This window comes from Ornithodoros turicata, chromosome 1 (assembly GCF_037126465.1).
Source record: "Ornithodoros turicata isolate Travis chromosome 1, ASM3712646v1, whole genome shotgun sequence".
NCBI lineage: Eukaryota > Metazoa > Arthropoda > Arachnida > Ixodida > Argasidae > Ornithodoros > Ornithodoros turicata.
Window position 1 is genome coordinate 132149937 of NC_088201.1, and position 26090 is coordinate 132176026.

General features: G+C 45.1%; 1 protein-coding gene across 2 annotated transcripts in view; it reads left to right on the forward strand.

Annotated features, from left to right (window-relative positions):
* The window catches only part of LOC135378604 (phospholipid-transporting ATPase ABCA3-like), a 324578-nt gene that overhangs the window by 248615 nt on the left and 49873 nt on the right, over nt 1-26090 (forward strand). Inside the window, exons 16-18 of one of the 2 annotated variants that reach the window (XM_064611676.1) lie at nt 2350-2803; nt 5319-5770; nt 25102-25227. In XM_064611676.1, the coding sequence (XP_064467746.1) occupies nt 2350-2803; nt 5319-5770; nt 25102-25227 (1032 nt within the window). The remainder of the gene's footprint in view (nt 1-2349; nt 2804-5318; nt 5771-25101; nt 25228-26090) is intronic. The other variant, XM_064611677.1, reaches the window with a different exon arrangement.

Sequence of the window (26090 nt, forward strand, 5' to 3'; positions counted from 1 at the left end):
GTAAACGACATCTGTGCTGCTGTCGTAGCTTTTTCATAAAAAATACGTAAAGGATAAAAATAAACAGCCTGTATATTTTCATCATCAACTCGCGGACGAAAACTGGCAAAATATTACGTAGGAAGGGAGCCAACTGAATAACTTTTGATTTTGCTGGAAAATTCGCTCTTCTGTTTATTGTCTACACCCCCCTAAAACGAAGTTCACTAGGTTTCCCATCGTGCTAGTCCCAACTGTAGATCATGACAGCAATCATGTTGTCAATGGTTGAAATACCATGACGATGGTTCCTGCAATAAGGGGACCTCGTGCTGTGCCTCTTTTATGACCCTTCCCAAGCAGCACAATGTACTGAAAGTCGAGTGCAATAGGGGTGGACGGGTAGGTGGAAGGCCTTGAACAGACTCTTGAAACTAAAGAACATTGATAAGACACATACCGTCCACCCCTATTGCACTCGACTTTCAGTACATTTTGCTGCTTGGGTTGTATTTCATAGTATTAGTGAGGCTGCTCTACCTTTCAGCCTCAGAGATAATCGTACTGGTGAACTGTTGCTCGCGGCAATGTTGTTGTGGCATGGTAGCTCAACCACAATGATACGGACTCGCGATTCGCTGCATATCGTCATGACACTTGTCTGCAATTTTCGCTGGCTTGAGCTGCTTTTTGGCAGTTTCCCTGACAATCCTCTCACTTTTCCAGTCGCATCAAGATCCCCTAACAATAGACGACCTGGGCCCCTACGCATTGATTACGTAACTCCAACGCGCAAAGCATGCTGGTGGTTTCGATTGTACGACTGTGTATTATTTGTATGCAGTGGGGTTAGCTCTTTAATGAGGTATATATAAAGGTACATATCTTCTATGGAGAAGTGCGATGGCTGGCTGTGGTCAACGGGTGGGGATCGAAGCCGCGCTGGGTAGTCCACAGGCTACCGTTGCGGGAGGTAAGATGAAATCGTTAGTGTTTAATAATAAAGAATATATTTTCTCTCGTGTTGTCTTTTTCTGAAATTGTGAAGGTTTTTCGGCTGGTTTTTCACCTTCACCTGACTGATTTTAGACACAAGTCCCAGCACAATTGACTTTCATAAATATAGTCCTTTTCTAAAATCGTGAAGGTTTTTCGGCTGGGTTTTTCACCTTCACCTGACTGATCTTAGACACAAGTCCCAGCACAGTTGGCTTTCATAAATATATTTTCACTTGTAGATCTTGTGTATGACTATTCTTTGCATGTCCATACCTGCATGTTCGAAGCGCTGGAGCACACACCACCCCAGCGGGACGTAAAGCACAGCTGTTGCGCTCATTAACTGGGCCGAAAAATTCGCGAAGGAGGCGCCCCTGGCGGCACACTTGTCAAATCTCCCCCAACGTATACCACTTTAGCAACCAGGAGAGCGGGATCTGTTGGTACGATATCATAACTGTAAAGCGCTACGGGGACAAGGACGGAGAGTGATACGCAACACATAGGCACTTTTTTTTTTTTACATTTCCTTCCTCACAAATAAAGTTCGTTAGTGAAAATTAATGAGGGCAACCCTTGAAGAAGTCGCTAGTCGTTTGTCCACTTACGGTACCCGATGTATGTCCATGCTGCGCCTACCAAACTGAACAACCTGGAAAACTGAGTATTGTAAGGCAATGTTGTTGCGCGTGGAAAAGTGAGGGGATTGTCACGAAAACTGCCAAACAGCAGCTCAATGCAGGGAAAATCGCAGACAAGCATGATTACGATATGCATTTAATCGCGAGTACAGATCAGTGCGGTTGAGCTGCCACGCGGCAACAACATAGCCGCGATTAATAGTTCCCCATTTCCAGTATCTCAGAGGCAGAAAGGTAGGGCAGTCTCACTAATATCAAAGACAAGTGTCATAAATGAGGCACAGTACGAGGTCCCCTTACTGCAGAAAAAAGAGAAAAAAAATTAGAAACAAATATTTCTATTGTGTTTGCTTGTCTTCTATAACTGACCGTTATTATTCAGTTATTCAATAAATGAGTGATCTATCGAACACATGGGCGCAGACACCAAGTTTCCTTCAGTTTTGGTCAGGCTATTCGCTTGGCATAGCTAGTGAGAATATCGATAATACAGGGAATTTGGTGGGCACCATGAACAAACTCGCACACTGCTTGTCTGTTATCGCATGTTGCCATATTTAATTTTCCGACAAACGTAAAAACGTATTCGACGTGTAACGTGGTGACAGTGACGCCAAAGAGATATACGAAGTCAGTTTTCACAGAATTGCAATAAAACACATTCCGACTCCATGTCATACCCAAGGTGTTCTGTACGCGGTTAACACAGCGTTGTCACGCTCTCTTACAGCTGAAGACGTGCAGCGGTTGAGTGCTCCTATAACTCGCCGTAGCAGCCTCTTCCAGCAGCTGCGGGCTCTCCTAACAAAGCGCATCACATACCAGTCTCGAGTATGGTCTTCATTTGTCATCGGCGCCCTCCTACCAGTTATCATCGTGACTGCTGAACAATACGGAGAAGGGCAGATCAAAGGAGTCTCCGCCAGATTGAACACAATGTTAGATTTAGCAGGAGCGACAGTTGTGTCGTTGGCATCCCTGTACCCGTCCGAGAAGGCATTCGTCGAGTATGACAAGAAAGACGTGGACCTCGTCGAGAAGCATTATCTCCCATTCCTGGAAGCTGAAACGGCACGACCAGACATCGTCACCGACGCAACAGAACACCTTGTTCAACTGGCAGAGGGACCTTTCAGGGATTATGTCTACGCATACGTCTTGGGAGGAGCATTTCGAGATACGCAGTACGCACGTTTCCCTCTTCCTCTGCTTCTTCTTTTGTGTGTGTGTGTGGGGGGGGGGGGAGGCTAGCACATCTGCTAGCACAGGGGTTGTCACGCAGTGGGGAATTTGGGAATATCATGGGGAGAATTACACCATGTAACATTCGCCTGCAATATTCGTCTGGCGCACTATGCGTGGTATATCATCCACATGGTATCTCTCCTGCCAGGAACGCCTCGACGGTATGTCGCAATTGCACGATACTGGGAAGCTCAGTTTGTTCACTGTAAAGACAACTTGATGGGTCGTGATAAGTAATCGGAACGCGCCTATTGGTGATGTTGATGCTGAGAGAACTCGCCGTTGCCGGCCTCACAACGTTGGCAACGTCACGAGTAACTCCCTGGAGGGAATGTGCGTCCTGGGCCGAGTTCTAAAGGAACTGCCGACATATGTCTGACAGCGTCCCTTGCCTACAGCAGAAATTTCCTATTGGACAGTACTGTACACGGTTCTGCCCGCTGTTCATTATGTTCTCGATTATGTTTCTCGACACGTAAACTTATCTCTACAATGAACGAACTTAGCTTCCCTTGAAGGGTTATCTACAGGTAAACACAATGGACAAAGACGAACATTAGAGACACGTTACGGTGCAGCTTGTTTCTCGTGGTCGTCTTTGTCCATGGTTTTCGTTGCAAGCGAAGGACCCCGTGTACGAACCTGCACATTTAATAGCAAATATCTAGCGATATAAGGTCGCTCGCCACAAACGAACTCTGAAGAAACAATAAAATACCTGAGTACAGTACGACAGCTCACGCGAGTCAAGTGAAATTGTTTACACTCTCGAAGGTGACACTCACAGCGACACTGAATTTTGGCTGTGTGTCTCACGTATTACTCTCCTTCTCTTATTTAATTTATTTTGCGTACTCGCGGATAATAATTTGTAATGTAAATGAGAGATTGTCAGCAGAGGAGTGAAGTTTTCGTTGGTGGTGTTGGTGTTGGTGTTTGTCGTTTCGGATGTGTTGTAGTGCTGCGACGCAGCGTTTTCGAAGGTGCGCAGTACCTGACATCTTGAAAATTACGCGAGTCTAGGAACTTTAAAAATCATTTTCGTTTTCAGAACCTCAAGAGTAGCTGAAGCAATTTTGTCCGACCCAGTTAGTTTGTAGACCTGCGTAACTCTTTTTAGATATTTATTCCGTATACCTTATGATATGTGTCACCAACACTCTAAATAATCGTGCATACTTTCAGCCGCTACCATGAGAAAATATTTTAACCTGGACGGTTTCTTAGCACTGCGAAAACTCACTGGTAAAACCCAGCAACGAGAGAAGAGGCGAAACCATTAACGCGTGGCCGGATCCTGCTCCCCACCAGCTGTGGTTGAAAACACGCACAGCAACTAGCGCAGGCACTTCTCACTTCACTAAAGCGTCACGAAAATGTAAAAATTTATCCTCGCGGTATGCAAAAGGGAGAGAAGCACGATTTGTTGAGTCAGCGCGAAAGATCCTTTAAGCGACATCACAAAAGCGGTATTTCAAAATTTGTTTCTGGAAAATCCGTGTCGAATAAAAAGAAAACTTCCCGTACATATTTGGAATGCAGGGTGTCCCACTAAATGCGAACATATTTTTAAAATATATACATCACTTTTTCCGAGATGAAATCGATTGCAATATAGCATATCCTGAAGGGCACTCCTTAGGAGGGCATTATCAAACTCCTAACGCAATGTCTTAATTAACTTTCAATAATTAACTTTTTAATTATAAAAGCTACGAAGTTGTCACAGTGAGAACATCTGACCCCTTCGGTCACCTGATACCAGAGCTGTTTTCAGAACAAAAATCCGTTCAATAGATCGTCCGCAAAAGATTGGTAAAGGAACACCTTTTTTTTCTTTATTTTGTCCATTGCGCATCTTGGGAGACGCGTCTTTCCTACGCCCCCAATGTGAGAGGCTGAAAGAGCACACTGTCGCCTCTTGCATCCTGGAAAAAGATTAAAAGAAAACAGACAATGCAACCCAAGATAGTTCCGATAGAGTGATTTGTTTTTGTTTTGTTTCCGCAGGTTAAAGCTCATCTTCGACGCATGAGGCGGCACTGTGCTCCTTCACCCTCTCACACTGGGGGTGAAGGAAAGACGCATCTCCGAAGATGCGCAATGAACAAAATAAAGAAGAAAAAATGGTGTTCCTTTACCATTTTTTTTTTTTTTTTTTGCGGACGATCTGTTGAACGAATTTTTGTTCTGGAAACGGCTCCGGTATCAGGTGACCGAAGGGATCAGAGGTTCTCATTGCGACAACTTATAGCTTTTAAATATTAAAAAGTTCATGATTGAAAGTTAATTAGACATTGCCTTAGGAGTTTGCTAATGCCCTCCTAAGGAGTGCCCTTCAGCATATGCTATATTGCAATTGATTTCATCTCGCAAAAAGTGCTGTATATATTTTTAAAACATATGTTCGCATTTAGCTGGGACATGTTTATCCTATATTGTACTCTTTTCCAGAATTTTCGCCTGGTGGAACCCTTATTTCGGTGCAAGTCAGAGCCTCTCGCTGTTTCTTGCAAATACAGCGCTCCTGCGATCCGTGTCAGGTGACGAAAAGGCTCAGATAACGGCAACTGTAGTGATTGACTCCATCCCACGAAGCGACAACAGTACCAAGAGCTCAATAGATTTGACAAGCATTCTTGCGAATATCACTTCTTCTACACTGCAACATTCACTTCGTGGTGTCGGGATTCCATTGATTATGTCATTGACTGTGGCTGTGACGGTGCTCTTCGCTATTATGGAACGCACCAGCAACACCAAGGCGCTTCAGCTGATGAGTGGGATGCCGAGTGTCGTCTACTGGCTCTCCAATCTCTTTTTCGATGCCGTCCTATTTATTGCGACCTGGAGTATCATCTGCGTAATTTTTGGTTTGGAAAACGACACCCTCACAAACACGAAAAGTAGGTATACATATACCTTTTTCTTAAGCCTGTTTGCACAGTAATATTTTTGCTATTTCGAAGTTACCGTGGCCTACCTCCGATAAACACCTCAGTAGACGCCACGAGGGAAGCAGTTTTCCACTCATCAAGTGGTGCTGGCATTGCGTACGAGTGCCTACATAAAAGCAAAAAGTAGGAAAAACTGGGTAACGTACAGAAACGTAAGGATTACAAACACAGGTGCGACAGCTAACAGAGATACCAACTGAATGGCACAGAGGATGTCACATACACATATATCCTATTCATCCTTGGTACCCCATTTTCTCCACCTTAGTCTTGTGTCCGCAGTCGTCCGGCCCTCAGCTCCCCGCCAGAAGTCCGAGATTACTTCTCTCGTGGCCCGCCTGCAGAGCTCTTATCAAAGCTTGGCCACGGAAACGAGAGATCGGTTACAAACGCGGTATCTCGTTTTTAGCGATTATATTTTCCGTGATATCGCGGGGCTGGACGAAGATAGATGGCGAAGAGAAATGACAAGCTGTTATAGCCAATTCAAACTTGTATCACTGTAATTTGACATAGGCAACATATCCCTGATTATGGGGTGAAAACAATGGGACGAGCAAACAAACGTACAACACGGCAATCTTGCGGTGTGTTGTACGTTTCTTTGTTCGCCCCCTTCTCTCCACCTTAAACTCACGGATTTGTTGCCTACATCAAATTTACACCAGCTCGCTTTGATAATCCTTTCTTGTCAGCGTAATTTGTTGTCGCCCTCATTTGTGCTGCATTCTGATAGGTTTCAAAAATTATAATCGCCAAAAACGGGACACAGTATAGTGGCGAAGTCAGTAGACTGTTTTAGAATAGATGACGCAATTTTAGCGCAGCCAATGAAAGGGTCATACGCCGGACGCAAACCAAATTTAAAATAAAATTAAATCGTGCTCCTCACTGCAACAAAATCGCAAGCACCTTGCGCTCGCAAAGCTACGTAGTAGTACACACATTATTAATTTTCTTTACGAAATTCACTTCATTTGAAAAAATACAAGCCTTGGTCACAAATATTGTTGTGAAATTTGTTGCACTAAACGATGTACAAGGCGGGTGCAGATAAAGTAGCCCGACATTTCCACAGATAGCGCGTTCCCTGCATACCGTACGAACCTCCGACGGCGCACGACGATGCATTTATACGGTGCAAATCGATAAAAAAAATTGTGGTAACCAAACCCTGCGCAATGAAATCGTTAGCAACGCAAACTTCGCTCCGTGTATTTCCAATGGGACATGGCAGTGTAGCACAGTTGCATCGCTCTACCGCTGGGGAAGCCACTCAATCAGAAACAAAACGAGATCTGGTACGCCTAGCGGTAGCTAGACGCAACTGTGCCGTGACTGCCATATTGACTTCTTCATAGGAAAATCGGGATGCACGGAGAGCTAGGGTAACTTTTTGTTACGTGAAGTTGGGTTACTACGACATTTTTATTAGGTTTCATCGGATACATGCGTCATCCCGCACCACCGGAAGTTCATGTGGTAAGCAGAGAATGCCAGACGTGCATAAATGTGGGGCTAATTCATCTGCACCCACTCTGTATAGTTATATTGCTTCGTTTCCGTTGCTCCAGCTCTGCAGCAACATTTGGCGCTCCGCGAGGGCGCCACAAATTCATATTGGGGCGAGCTTGTGTCCCCAGTTGCAGTTTCCAACCTCCAAAAAGTTTTGGACATGCGCCATGACGCAGTTGGGAGCGCTATTCTAAATCTCTCTAGTATGCAACCAATGACGCAGTGATTGCTAGTCTTGGAAAGGTAAGACTGCTGAACATGTCGAGAATGTTGCGTCCACAGCCAAGTTGAAAACTGAATTGACTCCTAGAGCACTACACGGGACTGAATTTGACGTCCCGACCCGTCCCGAAGCCCGACACGGTTGCCGAAAGCCCGATAAGGGCCAGGCTCGCAGATGCATAGGCGGATGTGTAATATACGAGATCCGACCAATAGGTTCTATGTACACTGTACACAGCAAACAGCATAAACCACACATGTTGGAACGTACAAGCGCAGCCTTTGATGCGGCTTGTGCTTGTAGCAACACTTGGGCGTCGAGTCTAGCGCACCTGTCTACGGTGCTCGCCGCAGAGAGGGCGAGATTCTCAACATGGCGAAGTCGAGAATAACGACTTATCTCTATTGTAAAAGGCTGGATCGCAGAGAGGTAGCACGAGAGCACGGGCACCGACGGCCATCTTGCTGTACCCAAAACTGTCGCCGCTGCGGTCATGCCAGCTTGTTGAAATTACGGCTGCAGCAACCGTGGGAGCAGAAAGGCAGGGCCGAACTTTCCACATGTGAGTCCTTTGTTATCAAGGACTAAATTGGCTTTCATTCTCTACATTAATTTGACAGTTCAGAAGTGTTTTCTTGCACGAAACAAACACGTATGCATGTTGTTTCATGGCTCTTCTGAGGCTCAAGAGAACACCCTTGCGTTTTACCCTGCGGAAATATAGTTTGAGTCAGTGTATGTGCGCGCGCGAGCGCTACACTGCGCGCATTGCCAGCCCGACACGCGTTGTTCTCTTCCCAAGAAAGTGCACAGTCGTGTCTTTGAACTATCTTCGCGCACAGGTCCAGTATTAAGCCATAATCAGACCAAGAGGCGCCACGTGATCACAAGCGCCATGAAGGGAGTGTGCGATCTGCAGGTAAGGCGGCGACGAAAGCTGTGAGCCTTTCAACGGGAGTGTTTTGCGCACGCAAACACATCGTACGCAAAGGCGTACAGGCGCACGTACGTAACTGATAGCATTGGTCGCTCTACGCACTGCGCGGAGCTCTTTCTGTTATGGGCGTGTCCAGAACCATCAACGCGCATCTGCCTGGCTCACCTGTCTGCTCCCTTACGTACGCATAGGCAATAGCGTTCGATGTACTAAAACTATCTAGTCTTTCCAGAGCAGCGATTGGTGTAGGTACAGAGCTGATTCGTGTAGGAGCTAATCTGTTGGTCAGATTGAGCGCTCTCCGACTCAGATAAGGCGAAGGTCGCGTCATTTTTGCACTCGAAAAGTGCTTAGTTCTTGTTTCGACTCATTTTCATAGCGAAATTCAGCGATGGATATTTCAACACACGTGCACGTTTCAGGGTTTTTTAAACATGGGGTGGCTTTCAACGAGGAATATCTCGCGTTCTGTTACCTCGCTTTTGCGCGAAATCCCCTATAATTACATACTTTCTTCGAGAGAATGTTCGCCTGGGCATATAACTCAACTGCAAAAACAGCGTTCAATTCGCTCCGCTACTTTTTTATAACAATTCTGTAACGAATAAAAATAAACACCCTGTATAAGGGAGGGACCGAAATCACACTGAAAACAACATATTTTCTTTGTTTTCAATGGTATCAGTGGAACTGAAAGGGCTAATTGTTCACATAACTATCATTATCAGCGGCAACACCACAAAGGTGAAGTATTCTCCTCAAAATTAGCAATATCTATATTTCTAGAACAGGGATGTCTCGCGCGCACCCATCGCTCGTGAAGAAAGATCATAAAGTCACCGATACGTGCACAAACATACCTATTATATTACGAAAAAGTGCAAAATATACATACTTATGTTCTCAACCATTCCTATCGCTTGTGAAGCGACGTATTTCCTTCGCGGGAACTACTTGTCGGCAGCGTTTTCCACCGCTTATTACCCGCCCCGCCCGTATGCTCCTTCGATGGCGGAACGGTGACGTCTGACAAAATGGTGGTTCGCTCGGAATGTCTCGTATTAGTTTTGTTTACTACCTCCACGTCGAGTGGTAACAAAGAACTCGTGTCTCCGTTGTGATGGTGTGGTGTGACTGGGATAGCTCCTTTGTATCTGATTTACAGTGGCGTAGCCACACAGTAAATTTATATTTAATATTTTTTATTATATTTAATATAATTTTTTCAATAAATTTATATTTATTTACGCCCCTATGAGTGTAAAATGAGTGTTAGATAACTCACACCCTTATGGGTGTAAATGCTACACCTCAATAATGGGTGTCACATGTTACACCCAAAAGAAGGGTGTAATTGGGGGTATTGACCCCAAAAACGAAAAAAGAAGGCTTGCTCCCGAAATTCACGGAACACTAGTTCCACTGATGCAGTGCATTTGCAAGTGTGAACATCTTAACTATCTAGACTCTTAGAACTTTTTTTTTATTTCCGTGTTAGCGTCGCGAAGCAACTGTGGCCATGAGTGGCGTACAGGCGTGGACAGAGGACAGCAGGAAGGAGTGGGGAACAGGGGGGTTGGTGTGCGTCCTGGGCCGAGTTGCGGGGGAACTGACATTCGTTGGGAAAGTCCTCGGAAAACCCAGACGGTGACAGGATTCGAACCCGTGTCACCGGCGTGGAAAGCGATGATCTTAACCCCTATGCCACGGGAACTGGTCTCTTAGAGTTTAGCTAGCTGTGCACTCCAAGAGCTTAGAAAGGCTTTGCTAGCTAAGCCAAGTGCTTCCGCTTTAACCAAGTCGACACTTCAACAGCAGCCTGCCTTCGACATTTGCAAGCCCAGTTGACATTTGCAAGCCCATTTGCTGCCGCTGTCGAACTTCCCTTGTTTGTTCCTAACTGTTCGTAATCTTTGGTTCTTTCTACTTTTCGTTTTCGTATATTAATTTCACAATCACTCACAGTGATTAGCCCTTTACTTACATACACATATGTATTTTAATTTCAATGTCACTCACGCCAGTAAACCTTCCAGCCAGGGGGTCAAGCCCCTGTCACCAATTTTCAAGTTTAGTCCTGCTGAAGGCAGCGATGACTGCCAAAACGTCGACCCCTAATTTTGACTACAGCTGTCCTACAGTTGGCAATAAGACTGTAAATATGTTTCTAGTAATTCCCATAATTCCCATTTAATTTTGTTAATGCAATAACAGTAGCAATTGTTGTTAATCCCTATACGGCTTCCCAAGTCTCTCCGTTGCTTATGGTCTATATCTTCTCGCATCCATCTGTATGTACCAAGTTATCCATACACACACATAAGAAGTTATATATATATATATATATTGCAAATATTACCACAATAAAAAAGAAAACTACAGGAGCTTTGAGCATTGTGCGGCATACACCCCTGTTGTACTGATATCAGTGTTCCAAAATTTAGCATGGTGTAACATATAAGTGTGATCGCGGTGTATTGGTACATTACACCCCTTTTACACCAACACGAGTGCTTAGTTGAGTGTAGTATAAGTGTAATTCGGGTGTGTCCTCATAGTACACCCTTTTCACACCGGGAAGGGCGTAAAAAAATTACTGTGCAGAGGAGGGTTCTGGGTGTTCAACCCGCCTGAAATTGCACCCTTGGTAGTGCATTTGGGAGAAGAAATTATGGGAAATGCTCCTTTCTCAAGTAAAGACCCCATGGGACCCCTCGCGAAATATTTTTTCTGGATACACCACCGCTGAGCTATGTTGTCAGCTTGTTGCAATGACCCTCACAATAATAATTGTGTAGGCAATATTTCTCTAGCTTTTCTAGAGGCTCAAGACACACGGAAAAATGCTCGGGAGCATCTTTATTTCTCGACTGCTGCTCCCGTTTCGAGGATGTACATGACATTCGACATAGGTACATAGATTCACACAGTTCGGGGTCGGGAGCGTCATTTGAGTCACGTGGCAGACTGGCGCCGTGCTTTTCCTCTTCAAACTAAAGTGTGCGAGTCCGCGCGTTTACAATTGGTTGCATGTTATTTTGAACAGCGTTTAAGACAAAAGCAGTCTCTCAATGCAGGCTCCTTCACAACCGCCTTCATATACTGAACAAATGGGTGCAGAACCTGCGTAGACCAAACTGGACACCGACGCAGTGCCCACAAAGTTCGATTACCACAGCACCTCCAAAACGTAAAAGCATATGTGTCCAGCAAATTTTAAAATCTATTCAGTGTAATATATAATTCCTCGTATAAGCATTGTAGATCTAATCCCTGCCCTATACAGTATAGACTCTCAGTAATTAAGGGAACTGTAAAGTGAATTTCAACCCAGGTTAACCGTATGATTTTATGAAGTCCTAGGAGGAGTACATCTCCTTTACGAAATATTTCTTTTAGAATCCCTTTTTCTTTGAGTAGTCGAATTTCAAAGATTGCATGCGAGCTGAGTACTCCTTAAAGGGACTGTCGCGTCCATCTCGGTCGATTCCGAAACTACAGTACCACAATATTTCTCAGTGACCTCTGACAAGGGCAGCGAAAACCCCAAGGGAATAGGTCGCGTATATGCTGAGTAATCTAATGAAATACATCGAGAGAGCAGACGACGGATTATGAAGTCCATCTCCACCATCTCTCCACAACGCCTTGATAACGTCACGCCCAACAGGGCAAGTGAGAGCACGTCTTCCCGCACAGCTGATCGGTGGGGTCGCCGGGCATCTGAATGCGAGGCGGCCAGCAGACAGCAAGCGTAATGTCGGATTCGTCGTAATACGAAAGCGACGTCGCGTCTCTTACAAGCGATTCTGAGGATTACAGCGCCGAAGAAATTGTGCTCGATGACGGCCCTTATTCCACAGACCCTCTACCGCTTGACCCTGCTGCAGGTGAAGGTGCAGGCAGTGAAAACGAGCCGTCCGACAGCGACGACACTTTCAGGTACGCCTGTCATATCTCGATCATATCATGTCTCATGATGATTGTGCACTGTCAAGCATTTTGACATTTGTCCAGTTGGAAATGACAGATGCCTCTGCACTAGCTGTAGTCCAGTGGAACCTGATGAACGCCGTTTCTGCAGTTCTGTTGATCGGGTGTCGGCTGTCTGTGAGTCTGCCGGGGTCAGTTGTGTCGCCGATCACCAGCTCTTCATTTACGTTTGTCTGCGAAGGTATCTCCTGCTTGTTTATGCACCAGTCTTTTGTCGTGATGACCGTCGCATGCGTATTCCCGAGCCACCTTACAATAGGTACAGTGTCAAAAAAACTTCTCATAGGTCGTAAATGGCGTGATTTCATGCCAGTTTCGTTTCAAGCACATGGATACGTGTTACTAAAAGTTTGCTGCTCTTAGTCAAACAAATCAATACTTTGTCTTCTTTATTATTTCACACAGACGTTTCCGATACACTGCGTATTGCTCCTTCACAAGCTGGATTTATGGATATCTTGGCATAAGAAACTGAAGGCAGATCCCAGGATGTGCTGTTAGAAGAATCATGACGCTGTGCCCGTCAATTTCATATACAGGATACTACGAGTAACATAAGGGTCAGGTGGGCCACTGTACAATGCAAACCAGGCATATCTCCTATGTGGTATACATTGTAACATATACTTTAATTACATACGTTTGCATTCTAGGACTTATCGATGTCATTGTTGTTTTCGCATGTTCATGAAAGCTGCTTTGCTATTAGAAGATGTAACTGTGTACACAATAAAAGCCTCGATGGTGCCTGCTTGCCATAACCACATATGGTGAAGAAATGTTTCAGAGTGAAGTCACAAATTATTGAGCGGTCATGCGGATGCGGATGGTCATACTTAGGCTTCCGACTTTTCGGATTTATCTGATAGACTCCGATAAACTCCCTCTGATGTTTTTTGCGAAACGTCGGATTTATCCGATAAACTCCGATTTTTCCAACGCCCACGGGGCGGTCATGAGGTTTTTCCCGTTTCCTTCTCCCTTTGTCCCCCTTCTTCCGCACCTAGTTTTCGACTTCAAACCGATTCACAACTAAAAAAAAAAAAAGGAAAAGGTCAGAAGTGGTAGCCTCCTTCAGGGTAGCTGGACGCATGAATGGCCCAAAACGAGGATACTACACACACTTGTCCCATCTCTTCTATGTATCCTCGACCCTAGTGACTCTACTTGAGCCCGGGTACTGCACTAGTTTGCCACACAACAGTTCTGTGCTCGTAACAGCTGCTACCCATTTTACTCATTTTGAGTCTGGGCACCATTCACAATTTGTACAAATACGTTTGTTTGTACTTCAATAGCTTTGGATATTAAAACATCCGTGCGTTACACGTGTGGTCCCAGTCACTTTTGCACATCTTTCCTTGCGTTGACTGTTCCGTAATACTCCGAAATCGGCGCCGCTCATTTTTCAGATTTTTTTATCCTCCGAGAAACTCCGAATTTCCGAAAAGTGGAAAACTCCGATAAACACTCTCCGAATTTTCCAAAATAAAAACTCCGAAAACTTGGAACCCTAGCTGTACGTCATATATGTGCATGCATTGACAGTTCCGAAGGTTTCGGACCCCTTGTATCAGTTCAAGAGCAGTGTAGAGACTTAGGTCACACACTGCAAGTACAGTGGAATGTGTAAAAAAACTTAATTGAAAGTCATTTTGAAGTACAAACCAAAGTTATCACATAATGAGGACAAGTACTGGTGCAATGCATATTTTGAATAGTCTATCCAGCTTCACCATAGGAAGGTTTCTTTTGTACCATGTTTTTTGCCTATGTTTACACACACACAAAAAAAACTGATGCTTTTTTGCTTTGTGTGTATTACCGCAGTTTTATCTCCTCCTGTGTATACGAAAGCTTTCTGAACATGATACATATATTAAACATTACATTACATTACATTTAGTACATTTTATTTCCCTCGTTCTTCCTATATTTTCAGTTGCTATGTAGGGAATTGGCATTTAGGTTCATGTTGACAGGGTGGTAACAGGTTCTTTTCTTCCATACGAGCAGTGCAAGCTTGATGTGCTGAAAAAAGTAAAAACAAATATTTAAGACCAAGATAAAAACTTACCATCGTATGCATGTCAGTGCCCAATACCGCCGTATTCTTGAATTCTTAGAGTGTCCTCTGTGCACTGAAACTGTAACTGGAATTGCAATAAAAGTCACAGGTGTGCTTATGGTTCATTGGATGCCGTTAATAGCCACAGTTACTAACATGAAATTTAAAAAAAAATCATTTGAATCAGCAACACAATTCAGAAAAGTGTATGCAGCTGGACCAAAAACAATAATGTGCAGATTTGTGGGTTCATAACGCAATGCTTGTCTCATAAACGTTGTGGTGGCCCTGAAAAGGGCATTTTTTTTAGTTTAGTTTCAATGCGATGTTGAGTGCGTGATGCAGGCGGGAGCCTCATTTCTGGAACCTAAAAATAAAAATTCACAATATAACAGCATCAAGCCATGACAGTATGTGAGCAATATATGGTAGGAAAAGTGTGCACAAACCTTTCCTGATGCTTCAGGACTGCTTCTGTAAGGTTTAGCCTCTCACCATACGTTGATCACTGTGTTGGCAGAGTTGCTACAACTCCAGATTCCCTTCTGCGCTCCTGAATGCGTGCCAGCACCTCAGCAATCAGGGCTGATCCATAACCTATCCAATACGAAGATGGGAGTTGGCACAGAAACTATCTGGTCGGTGCACTGAAAATTGTCCTTCACTAAAGTGCTCCCCATTGTACAGGGTGTTTGACGACACAGTCGCAGCTGAATAATTCAAAAATAGCTAATGGTGAAGCAAAGCGTTTATGGACAGAAGGATATTCCATGCCCAATTATCTGACATTAATACTAGATTTGTATATTTGATCACACTGTGGGACACAATATTTGGAACATGCACAGTGAATTTCAGCAAGGTTCCTCTCCCATATTACTCATCTCACGTGTCTGAAACTTGGGAAGTTTACTTTTATTTATTTGCCAAAAATTTACCACACTGCCCAGTTTCACCAACGCCGATTAACATTTCAACCGAGATCAATGGTCCCTTAACTTGAATTTAATGCTTAACTGTTCTTCACTAAAAGAGTCATTGTCACTGAAACGTTCATCACATGACCATCTAAAATTTGTAAAAAAAGAATTGTGTGTTAACTTCACGTTTTAGCAACCCTTGATTTCGGTTCAAACTTACCCAGCGTTGGTGAAACTGGGCAGTGTGGCAAATTTTTGGCAAATAAATAAAACTAAACTCAATGACTGTAACATAAATTCATTCATGCTGCGTGCAACAAGCACATATCATAGGTAGTATTCTCCTTGAGAGGTATACAGCCACCCACGCCTTCTTCACCTTCAATGGCTTGCGATACGGTACTGCTTCGTGCCTTCCTTCTGCGTTCGCGTTGTAGTAGATGATCGCCAACTGTGTCCTACAAGTGGAGTAGAATATATTCTTATGATACCCTTTGTAACCATGCTGGACTTGGCTCCCTAGCTCGTGGATCCATACGCTTCATACCTTGCCACCATCCCCTCGTCAGAAAAAGCGTAGGATTTCGGCAGGAAGTGGATGAGGACACTGTGAAAGGGGCCTCCAATCCATATGTCTGTTCTTGTGAGGACAGGAATGGGATATCCTTCAGCAGCGCAGGTGACAACAGGATGTCCTGGACTCGCCTGTACGTTTCTGTGTCTACAATTGTACGTTGTCAGGTGCTTCAAATGTTCATCATATACACTAAAAGGTTACAGCCCGTAGATTTCTGCAGTGAAAATTTCAATTATACTGCGAACCGCAAACTGCTAATCTGCAGTTGTCTACAGGCAAAAAAGAAATAAAAAAGGGGAACGTGCTGGACTTCTTAGTGCGTATAAAAGTTCACATCTGACAGACAAACAGTTTGTGTTTTCTCAACAGAAAATAATCTAGATATCTCTCAGATACTAAAAGTCCTTGGCCCTATTCTCCCGGCGTAGTGCCATGCATCTGCTGTGCTCATGTATTTGGTATTTGAGTTTCGCATTTTTAGCACCTTTGCTTATGCTAGATAGATGCAAAAACACACACCAACCATGGCTTCCAGCCAAGCAGGCAGGCAGTCAGACAGGCCCATGCCTGCCTGATCACTAGCTATGAAGTGCTCACGCAGGCATGGGCAGGAGTCGTAGATCATCTGTACTTTCTCTGTGGTAACTGCTTTTCCTTTAATTGTTCGGCGAAAAGAACACATTCCATAGGGCACAACAAATAATTCTAGGTTACATAACTTAAAGGACGACGGAAGCGAAAATAGGCTGCAAAGCTATTTGCCTCATATTGCGATGTGTACCAAAACAATCCGGAATTCGACTTAGATTTGCGTATATTAGTTGAAATGCCGCCACAATCGCGATATAACATTCGGCCGTGGAGCACTCTGAGCCCCTGGTGAGCGTCGCCGCGCCGCCGTAGCAGACCACGGAAGTGACGCACGTTGGCTCTCCTGTTGGAGTTCCTGACTTTCATTTGGCGTTTCGGCGTACGTCTAATTCCCGCCACGGGGAAAGAACGGAGACGAAGAAGCATGTACGAACCCATCTCTCATAGGATATATCGCCTTCAGACTTTCACGAGATCTCCGTATCGAACATCTTCAGGCGTTATTCAGAATTCGCCGTGTTTGTGCCGTTTACCGGGCAGCCGCACATGGAGCGCGAGAGATATTTGACGTCACGCGCTCCTCAGATTTTCCCGCAATGCTTGGCGCGATCCATGGGCGATCGTGTCGGGTGGGCGGCCCAGCGCGCTCGTAATCGTCAAAAATATGCCCATCCGTACAGCGTACTTACAAAGTACTAGTGGCACCATAATTTTACATAATATTTACACCTTGTTCGGTCCCTTTTTTGCAATGGACAAATTTCGTTTCCGTTGTCCTTTAAAAAAAGCAAAATACAAAATTATTTGCAATACCACAACAAAAAGTATGGTCCGCAAAAAATCATCACTTCTGCGAGATTTCTGTGAAACGTGTAAAGTTAAGGGCTTTCAATGACAACTACCAATACATTTATATGAATACAGGACAGCCACATATAAAAGTTTATCCTTATTGGCACGCAGTACTCACAATAATTACTTGATGAAAGGAAGGATCCTTGTGTCTTCCTATGGTCACGTTTAATTTTGGCAAATTTTAAACCAATTGCTCTGTTGTCCCCTTCCTGAAAGCAGAAGAAAGAATATACTGCATAAAGAATAAAACAAATAAATAATACTCAAGATCTTATCCACCACCCAGATTGTGTATCAGAGAATGGGGATGAGGCTGCAGTATTTGGTGTGCAACAAGTTTTTTTTTTTCTGTTTTCAATGCTTTTCATTCTGCGGTAGGATTTTGTAATTTGTGTTGTGTATTTCACCCATAAGTGTCGGTAAGGAAAACTTTTATTACTTTGCTACTTTGTCTATAATGTTTTACAAACTGCAAAATGTCAGTGTTTACCTTTTCTGAGCCATTGTCGTGGTTCAGAAAGTGCGCCGTCGTAGCAAATCGGGTACAATGGGTTGTCGTGCTCATGGATGTCAGTGGTTAACTGCTGACACCCACTTTGCAGGACATAGGTCCCCATCGTCCCCACTTGTACGCGGACACCAATACACATGTCTCGTCAAGTTCTCAATCCACAGCTGCACAACGTGGTGTTTTGTTGAGCGGCTGAGAGCCAAGAGCTTTTTCTTGACTCCTGTTGGATGTTATCACGTGTGACATATAAAACTCCCTTCAGAAAATTACACCACTCACCCTTGACAACATATGCCACACATCAAATCTGTGCTTTATGTGTGGGCACAATCGCCTTAGCATGGCTTTGATGCCAGAATGGCGGTCAGTGACCAGGGTGTCGACAGTCATGTCATGTACCTCGAGAAAGGCGAGGCATTTCTGTAGGCCATATGCTTCCAGTGCATTGCTACTGCTGACCTCAGTAGACTGCATAAGAGGAAAGGTCGGGGTCAGACACTGTAACAAGGCACTACAACGAATTGCCATACTATTAACCAAATACTTTTGCGAGTAATGTGGCAAGTAATTCATTAATTTTTCCAAGGAATTTGTGAGTAATTGCATTACAAGTGATTACTCTGTAATAGATAGTAATTAAACATTTTGACTAAGCTCGATTTATAGACAGTCTTTCCTGTCGTCCATGCTATTGCACTATACAAGTAAGCAATAGCGAGTCACTTTTGAATTCCCAAGTTAGAATGTAACACGACCAAGCTCTTCTATTGAGGGTGCAGAACATATTTGTCGCACAGAACTGAAAACCAAGAAAGCTCCCCTCCACTAAACATGACGTTCAACGTGATACCATCGGTATCATTTCACAGACACGGTACACCAGGGCCATAATTACAAGTGTCGCAATCTCCACATGATCCTGCTGCAGTGTGCAGGCCATTCACATTTAGGGCAAGAGAGCCCTCGCACATTGAAATGTTAGGTGAGTTAATGCAAAGGGTGAAGAATAAAAAACTGGAGAACTCCCATGAGAAGACTTTAAGGGTGGAGAAAAAGGGTGCTAGCTACGGAAAGTGTCATAGAAAACATCCAGGAAGGTTGTGCAGCAACATGCTCCGCAGCTCCCTTTCAGATGGGCAACTAGATCTGGTATAACGTACTGTACATAACAAACACTGGAAGGTCAGCAGTGGATGGTATCCCCCATCCCTATGCAGCCTTGCGCTCACGCTGCAGTTGTACTCAACAAAAGCATATGAGTACGCGGGTAGGACATTGACCCCTGGCACTGCTGCACCAGGCAACAATAATATTAGATAAATATAATTAGATAATAATATTATATTCATATAATTAATATTAGATAATATTTAAAAAAAGCTAACTGGTGTGCTGTAAAAAGAGGTAACATGTCTTTTTGTTCCTTCAACTCAAGAAGAGATCACCTCTTTCTTTCTAATTGACTTAATCAAGCTTACATCAGTACCGAAATTAACTGGCCAAACTTAAGTAACGGGCGTGACCGGCGTGATCTAATTACCTGAACTAATCATTTGGGTTGCTTCGATGTCTCCACTTTGCGAGGCATTACGTCTAAGACACGACTTTCATTCGCTAAAAAGACTATTTTGTGGCGGTGCTCGATATAAATCATGCTAAACGCATACACCTATCGCTTGTTATTGAAATATGGGCTGTGGAACGTTCGGCAGCACAAGCCCCAGCTCTGCATTGCACTCACGGTCCCAGTTTCGGAATACAAAACATAACGCAATTAAGAACAAAACGGCATGACACCCGTGAAACATGGCTAGAATGCATCAGTGTACTGGCTCCTCACAAAAATGTGTGATTACAAATAACGATCAGTGCTAGGAGCACAAACACGCATACTCTAGAGTCTAGATTGATTCCCATTGTTCTCTATGAGAACACACCGCGCATTACGACCTACAAACATGGCGGTCGGTTACCTACCTCTCACCCGCGATCCCCTATCCCTTCCGCCATCCAGCCTTGGTACAGATAGATTGGTGAGAATAATAACTCGACGCCTATGTTGCAGCGTTTAAGCAGAAAGACGGAGGGAGGACCTAGGTACGCCGTTAATTGTTTTATCTTCAAAACAAATGTTGAGGATTAAATAATGCGAAAGAGTGGCTCACAAAAGCTCGGCCCGACCGAGGCCCGAGAACTCTCGGACTGAACCCGAGTTCCGCCTGAGCCCACAGCCAAACCAAACATGAGGCCCCATTGAGGCCGCTGGCGGGGCCGGGTACGGGTTTCCGGGCAAGCCCGACCCTTTTGCAGTACTCTATTGACACCTATAACGCAGTGACATCTTCGATGCCAATTCTATCTTAACTGATCTTGCAGGCGTCAAGAAAACAACATTCACGTGAACGACACAGCATTTTACAAAACACATACAGGGAGCGCAACTTCCAACAGTTTACTGATACCCCTGTTACAGGGAGAGCCTTAAAGGGGCTATCGCATCCGGGAACGTATGTATGATACCGATAGGATAATGTTCGTCACAGCTTCAGAGTCAATTTGGCCAAATTTCTCTTCCAAAAACAGCTTACGTATTAAATAAACGAGATTTAAAGGCTCGCATTCCATCTGCAGCCAACACGATGACGACGTAAGCCAGGCACACGAATGGGAGCGCAGCGCAGGCGATTGTCTCCCAGGTCGTCTGCTTGGTGTTCGCATCGCAATATACTAAGTGAAAAGTCCTCGGTAAATACGCTGACTTTCGCTTACCAGTGTGAGTCCTGACGTAACCATGTTGCGTGAAACGCGGTGTTACGCTTCTGGCTGTACGAACACGTTCGAGACGATCACTGAGAAGGCGCCGTCCCCTACCATTCCAGCTCATAGAAATCTTAAGGAGTATGCTAGAAGGAAACCTCCGAAACTGGGACGTACGGGCGAGGGGAGCGCCATATTGAATCAGCTACTGTTGCCGCGGCGCATGCAAACAAAGGAATCCAGTAAGCATACAGCAAACATAACGCCAAAAATGTTTTGGAACAGTAACACACCGCCAGAACCCATGAAACTGTAAGATATATGAACACACACACACACACACACACACACACACGAAGAAACAGACACGACACGGTCGCCCTATGGGGATGCCGTCTCCACCGCTACCGCTGCCTCAACCAGCCTTGACTACAAGCCTGGATAGGGGCGGACACTGAAAAAATATTTAGCCGACGGAAGCAGAGAAGCAACCGAGCACGTGTTGCAACAGTTTTTGGAACTGTGGCTGCTTTTACGGGCTGGAAATACACGACGTTTCCTCGGCCGATTCAATATGGCTGCCTCCGAGCGCATACATTGAGAGAGGGAAGAGCCCCGTTCAAGTGCTTTGCTCTCCTCCGATCCTCCTCCCCTGCTTTCCTTCTAGCCCCTCTCCGTAAGATTTCTATGTTCCAGCTCGCCCGCCCGCCTGCCGGTCGGTCGCCAACAGGTCCCCCAAACTCACCTCGGAAAAGCGTGCAACGAAGAAGGCCGCCACTAGATACCCCACTGTTGCCGTTCCGGATCACTTCAGCCCGCTAAGTTTAGCTGCAAAATGTTTTTGTTGTTTCTGCGAATGAATCTAGTCTTTATATGTTCAAATAAAACGCGTATAACAACTTTCTGTGTCGTGTTTCACTTTTTGGTCCCGTTTTTAAACGTGTTGAGCGATCGGAAGGATCTAGTGCACGGCTGCGTGCATCACATACCGTACCTGTCGTACCAGGCGCCGCCAGTGGGCGCCGCAGGCGCAGTCGTCCATTTCTTCTTCGGTGACTTGGCCTGGCTTGAATTGTGCTCCAACTGGAACTTTAGCGCGCTAAAATCAAACGCAGCCAACGTCTGGTAACAATGGGGTATCTAAGGGCGGCCTCCGGCATTGCACGCATCGGGATAGGAACAAATACATGGGAAAATGGCGACCTTGGGGGACCTGGTCGCCAAGGCTACCAAGGTACCTCCGGCCGCTCCATGATTGGTCTCCTCCGCGTCAAAGGTCGTGTAGTGATTGCCCTCGTCCGGGTTATGTTTCCAACAGGGAACCCCGGAATGCGTAGTCTGCTTTTGCCGAGTTTTATATCAAACTGCACGGGAACGACGCCACCAATTCGCGTCGGCTTTTCGGCGTTATTATCATCAGTGATGAACGCGGAATAAAACGGCACTACAGTTCCGGAATCGACCCGGACGGATGCGATAGTCCCTTTAAAGGGATACTTCGCAACGATCGGTGAAAAAATTGCCGCACATCGTAGTTGGTGCATAACATCCACAGTATACAGTCGGACCTCGTTTTATGAACCCTCGATATACGAATTCCCTCAACTTACGAACGGCTCCACAGGGAACCAAACCTTTTCCGTGTATTTTGACCTCGTTTTACGAACCTCGATATCCGAACTATGAACGGATTATTAGGGAACGGACCCAAAGTAGCCAAGCCATTCTGACCTCGATATACGAACGTGCGTTATGAACGTACAGACGACAGGCCAATGGACCGGAGGATAATGAAAGTTCCTCAGTAGATGCTGCCAAGGTCGAACATACAATGTCCCAACGCCACTATGTTCCACAAACATGATTCACCATTTCCTGAAAGAATAATTTAGGGGTTTACAACCGAACGGTTGTGAGTTTGGACCAGGTCTCCGAGATGGAAAAATCTTGCCATTCTAAGAGAAGGCGTTCAGTCCTAACAGCCGGTGACAAGCGTGATATTTGCCGTTGGAAACAGTCTCATCCGCTCGCGATACGGTACTTTTAGGACCGGATGGATGAGTCAAGTGTCAGACTTCTGTCATCTCTTCTAAACAGGATAGACCCTGGAGAAAGTATGGTGCACAGCACAATTTCGCAGTATTTTCGAAAAGAAAACTTACTCAAATCAATTTCCCGTGGTTTTGTGACGTATTTGTGCACTGCACACCTCGAACTTCGATTTACGAATACCTCGATTTACGAACGATTTTCTGAGAAACGAAGGGTGTTCGTAAAGCGAGGTTTGACTGTACCTGCCATCAATTTTGTTTCTTTCTCGAGTGACGAATTATGCTTCAAATAAGCGAGCAATCAAACCGAAGCAGGAACGTGGAGGGGAGTCTGAAAAACTTCCCCTTCCGAAGGCCAACGCGTTACGTCACCCTACATGGAGCGGACAAGTAGTATACCACGCCGGTCGTAGCCGCTGCGTTACATTCCCGGAACAAAACAATGGACGAATATTGGGGATCAGATCACTCAGACACAGATGGAAAGGAACAACGGTCATCTGCTTCCCGAGAGTCAGAAAACAGGGCAGGAATGGTATGACTAATGCAAGGTGACGTTGTCCGAGCAGAGAAAGGATGAAGTGCTTCCACCGATGTTCGGAGGGAGCCAGACTTTTTCAAATTTCGCAAGTCTTTTTTTTATGATTCCACCTTGGTTTTCAAGTGAGATATTTCACAACTGTGTTCAGTTCGTGTGAATGATTGTAGGAATACAGCAAGCTTGAAATCTATTTTGTTCCGAAGTCTTCCTTTAAACGCGGTCGCGCTAAACTGCAGTCAGTCGACCACTCTACAGTTACTGTAATCCACAGTTCGCTGCTGTTACACGTGATCAGTCAGAGCGTTGTGGATTCAATAAGCGCTAAAACCGCTGTGCAAGGCGAACACAGGGAATGGGCATACGACACAACAATGACTGACAATGCACAGATTTAATTCACAATCAAAGCATACATCCTTTGCGACCCGTACCGACTTTACTGGTACCAGAGGCGTTTACTAGGAGAGTTTAGCCATTGGGAGGAGCCCCTCTCAAAGCGCGCCATTTGACGTCACACAATGGGAGGTGCCAAGGGCGATGGCACCATATTGGATCAGAGCTATCGCCTTGCTCCCATACCTCCATTTTGGAGCAGAGGCACAGCCTTGAAATCCCTCCGTGCCGCCACGGCTCGCCCTTCATCCCGGCCAAGTGGGCGGAGAGATGACGTCTTTGACGTCACGGCGGCTCCCCATCTCCGAGCGGCAAAAGATCACCGAATGGCCAAACTCTCCTCATAAACGGCTCTCACCGGTACCGACCTTATGCGACCCGTCGTGGTGTTCACGTGTTCTACCTCGCGCATTTATAGCCTTCTTAATCAAAAGCGCGAAAAGCCCAAGTACCGAACCGACCAATATTTAAGCCTTTTTGATATAACCTTCAACTACTTTCTCACTCGAAAAGTACTTTGTTGTTCTCTCGCACTCGCTTGCGACACGTCAATTGATACGCTTTTGGGATGAGGACTCCCCGAACTACTGGATACCCGGCTGCTGTGGATTCGGCCACCGCAGTGTTGTCCATTACCCAGCACAAACCGAGCTTGCCATCCCTGGTTTGCGCTAATCGCGGTTAATGAGGTAACCGCAGTCACACTCGGCGTCCAACCCGCGTAACCATAGCTTAACAGCCGTTGAGGATGCCCGTGTAAAACTCCTATTACAAAGGCTCCGTCAACGCTCTAATTTGTGTGTAACAGCAGCGAATGAAGAATGATACAAAATCAAATATCAAAATGCTGCACAATCGACAGGTAACCAGATTCAAGAACGTGGCGGCACTTGCTCCTTATTCTGACACACATTCGTCAGACTCTGTACGCAACGGGTGACTAGACGGAAGGGGATGAATTGCCGCACCGCGGTACTTGTCGCCGATACGAGGAGCCTCGCGACATTTTACTCTGCCTGTGGTATGATACTGTTACATATCGAGTACCGTCTGGGGATGGAAGGGGTCTACTCTAAGCGGGGGGGGGGGGGGGGAGGGCGCAAAGCGCTCTCGCACAGGATGACGCGTACCCTAGTCCCTAGTGACGCCACTGCGCCGTGTTCTTGAATCTTGATTCATTCTTCATTCGTCCTTCTTGGTAAATGGTTGAAAGCTGCGGTCTTTGTGTGTGTTCGTAAAGGGCTGTGACATCCGCGTCAATGGTGTTGCCCTGCAGCCTGCGAGGTGTGACTATACCAACATGCCCAGCTTATACTAAGTATATATTAAGTGTCTTCTTACTTTTCAGTCGCTGCACCGGTTGCGGTGATCGCTATTGCCTTCTTGACCATCCCGATGAGCTACGCATTTTCGTTTGGCTATGACACGCAAGGCAAAGCTTTCGCCATGCTCATAATCTTTTTCACCGTGGGAGGCAAGTACACAGCGTAGTTTTTGGTCGACTTGACAGTGTGCGATGAGTGGGACAAGTAAACATTCTACACATCCCTTCTGAAAGGCCACTAATCTCAGCGTACAATGTCGAGTCTCGAGTGTACAAATTTCCGAGTTGAGTTCGCAAAAATTTACTGAATTAAACTTACGTTATATGACATTCACATCAGGAAGTGGCAAATACCTAGTAAGAACAAATGCCGTTGACCGTATGTTCGTAGGTGGTGTAGTTTTGCATTCTAATTCAGTGACGCGTTTTCTGGGACACCCTGTATATAAAATATTGTCAGTAATTTCTCCACGAAACTAAATATATTTGTAGATTTTTTTTAGAATTTCATGAATTTCTGGAAATACTGGAAATTATGCCATTGTCTGTAACCAGGGATGGGCAGTATTTAAATACATTGTGTTTAAAATAGTATTTAAAATATAAATGCGTGTATTTAAAATACGTATTTCAATATAGGCAAGAAAAATGTATTTATATTTATATTTAAATACCGTTTTAGGCGTATTTATATTTAATATACACTTAAATACACTTCTCTCATTCTCCCGTATTTGTGGGCTTCTCTCGAGTTCCACATTGTTAGCCTCCAGAGATGAAGGGTATCTTGGTTAGAGGCTACAGGTCACTCATCCCGTGTGTAAGGGGATTTCCGTCCTTCTAGAAAACAGCACAATGTGCGAATGAGGGCATCGTCACCCCCGTTGCTTCAGGATTTCAGGAAAAAAGATCCAAAGGGAAAAAAGAACCATCCATAGGGAAAGAAGATCCACTAGTGGAACTTCTTTCCCTATCCGCTCCTTGCACAACGCAGGTGGAGCCAGCGTTGTATG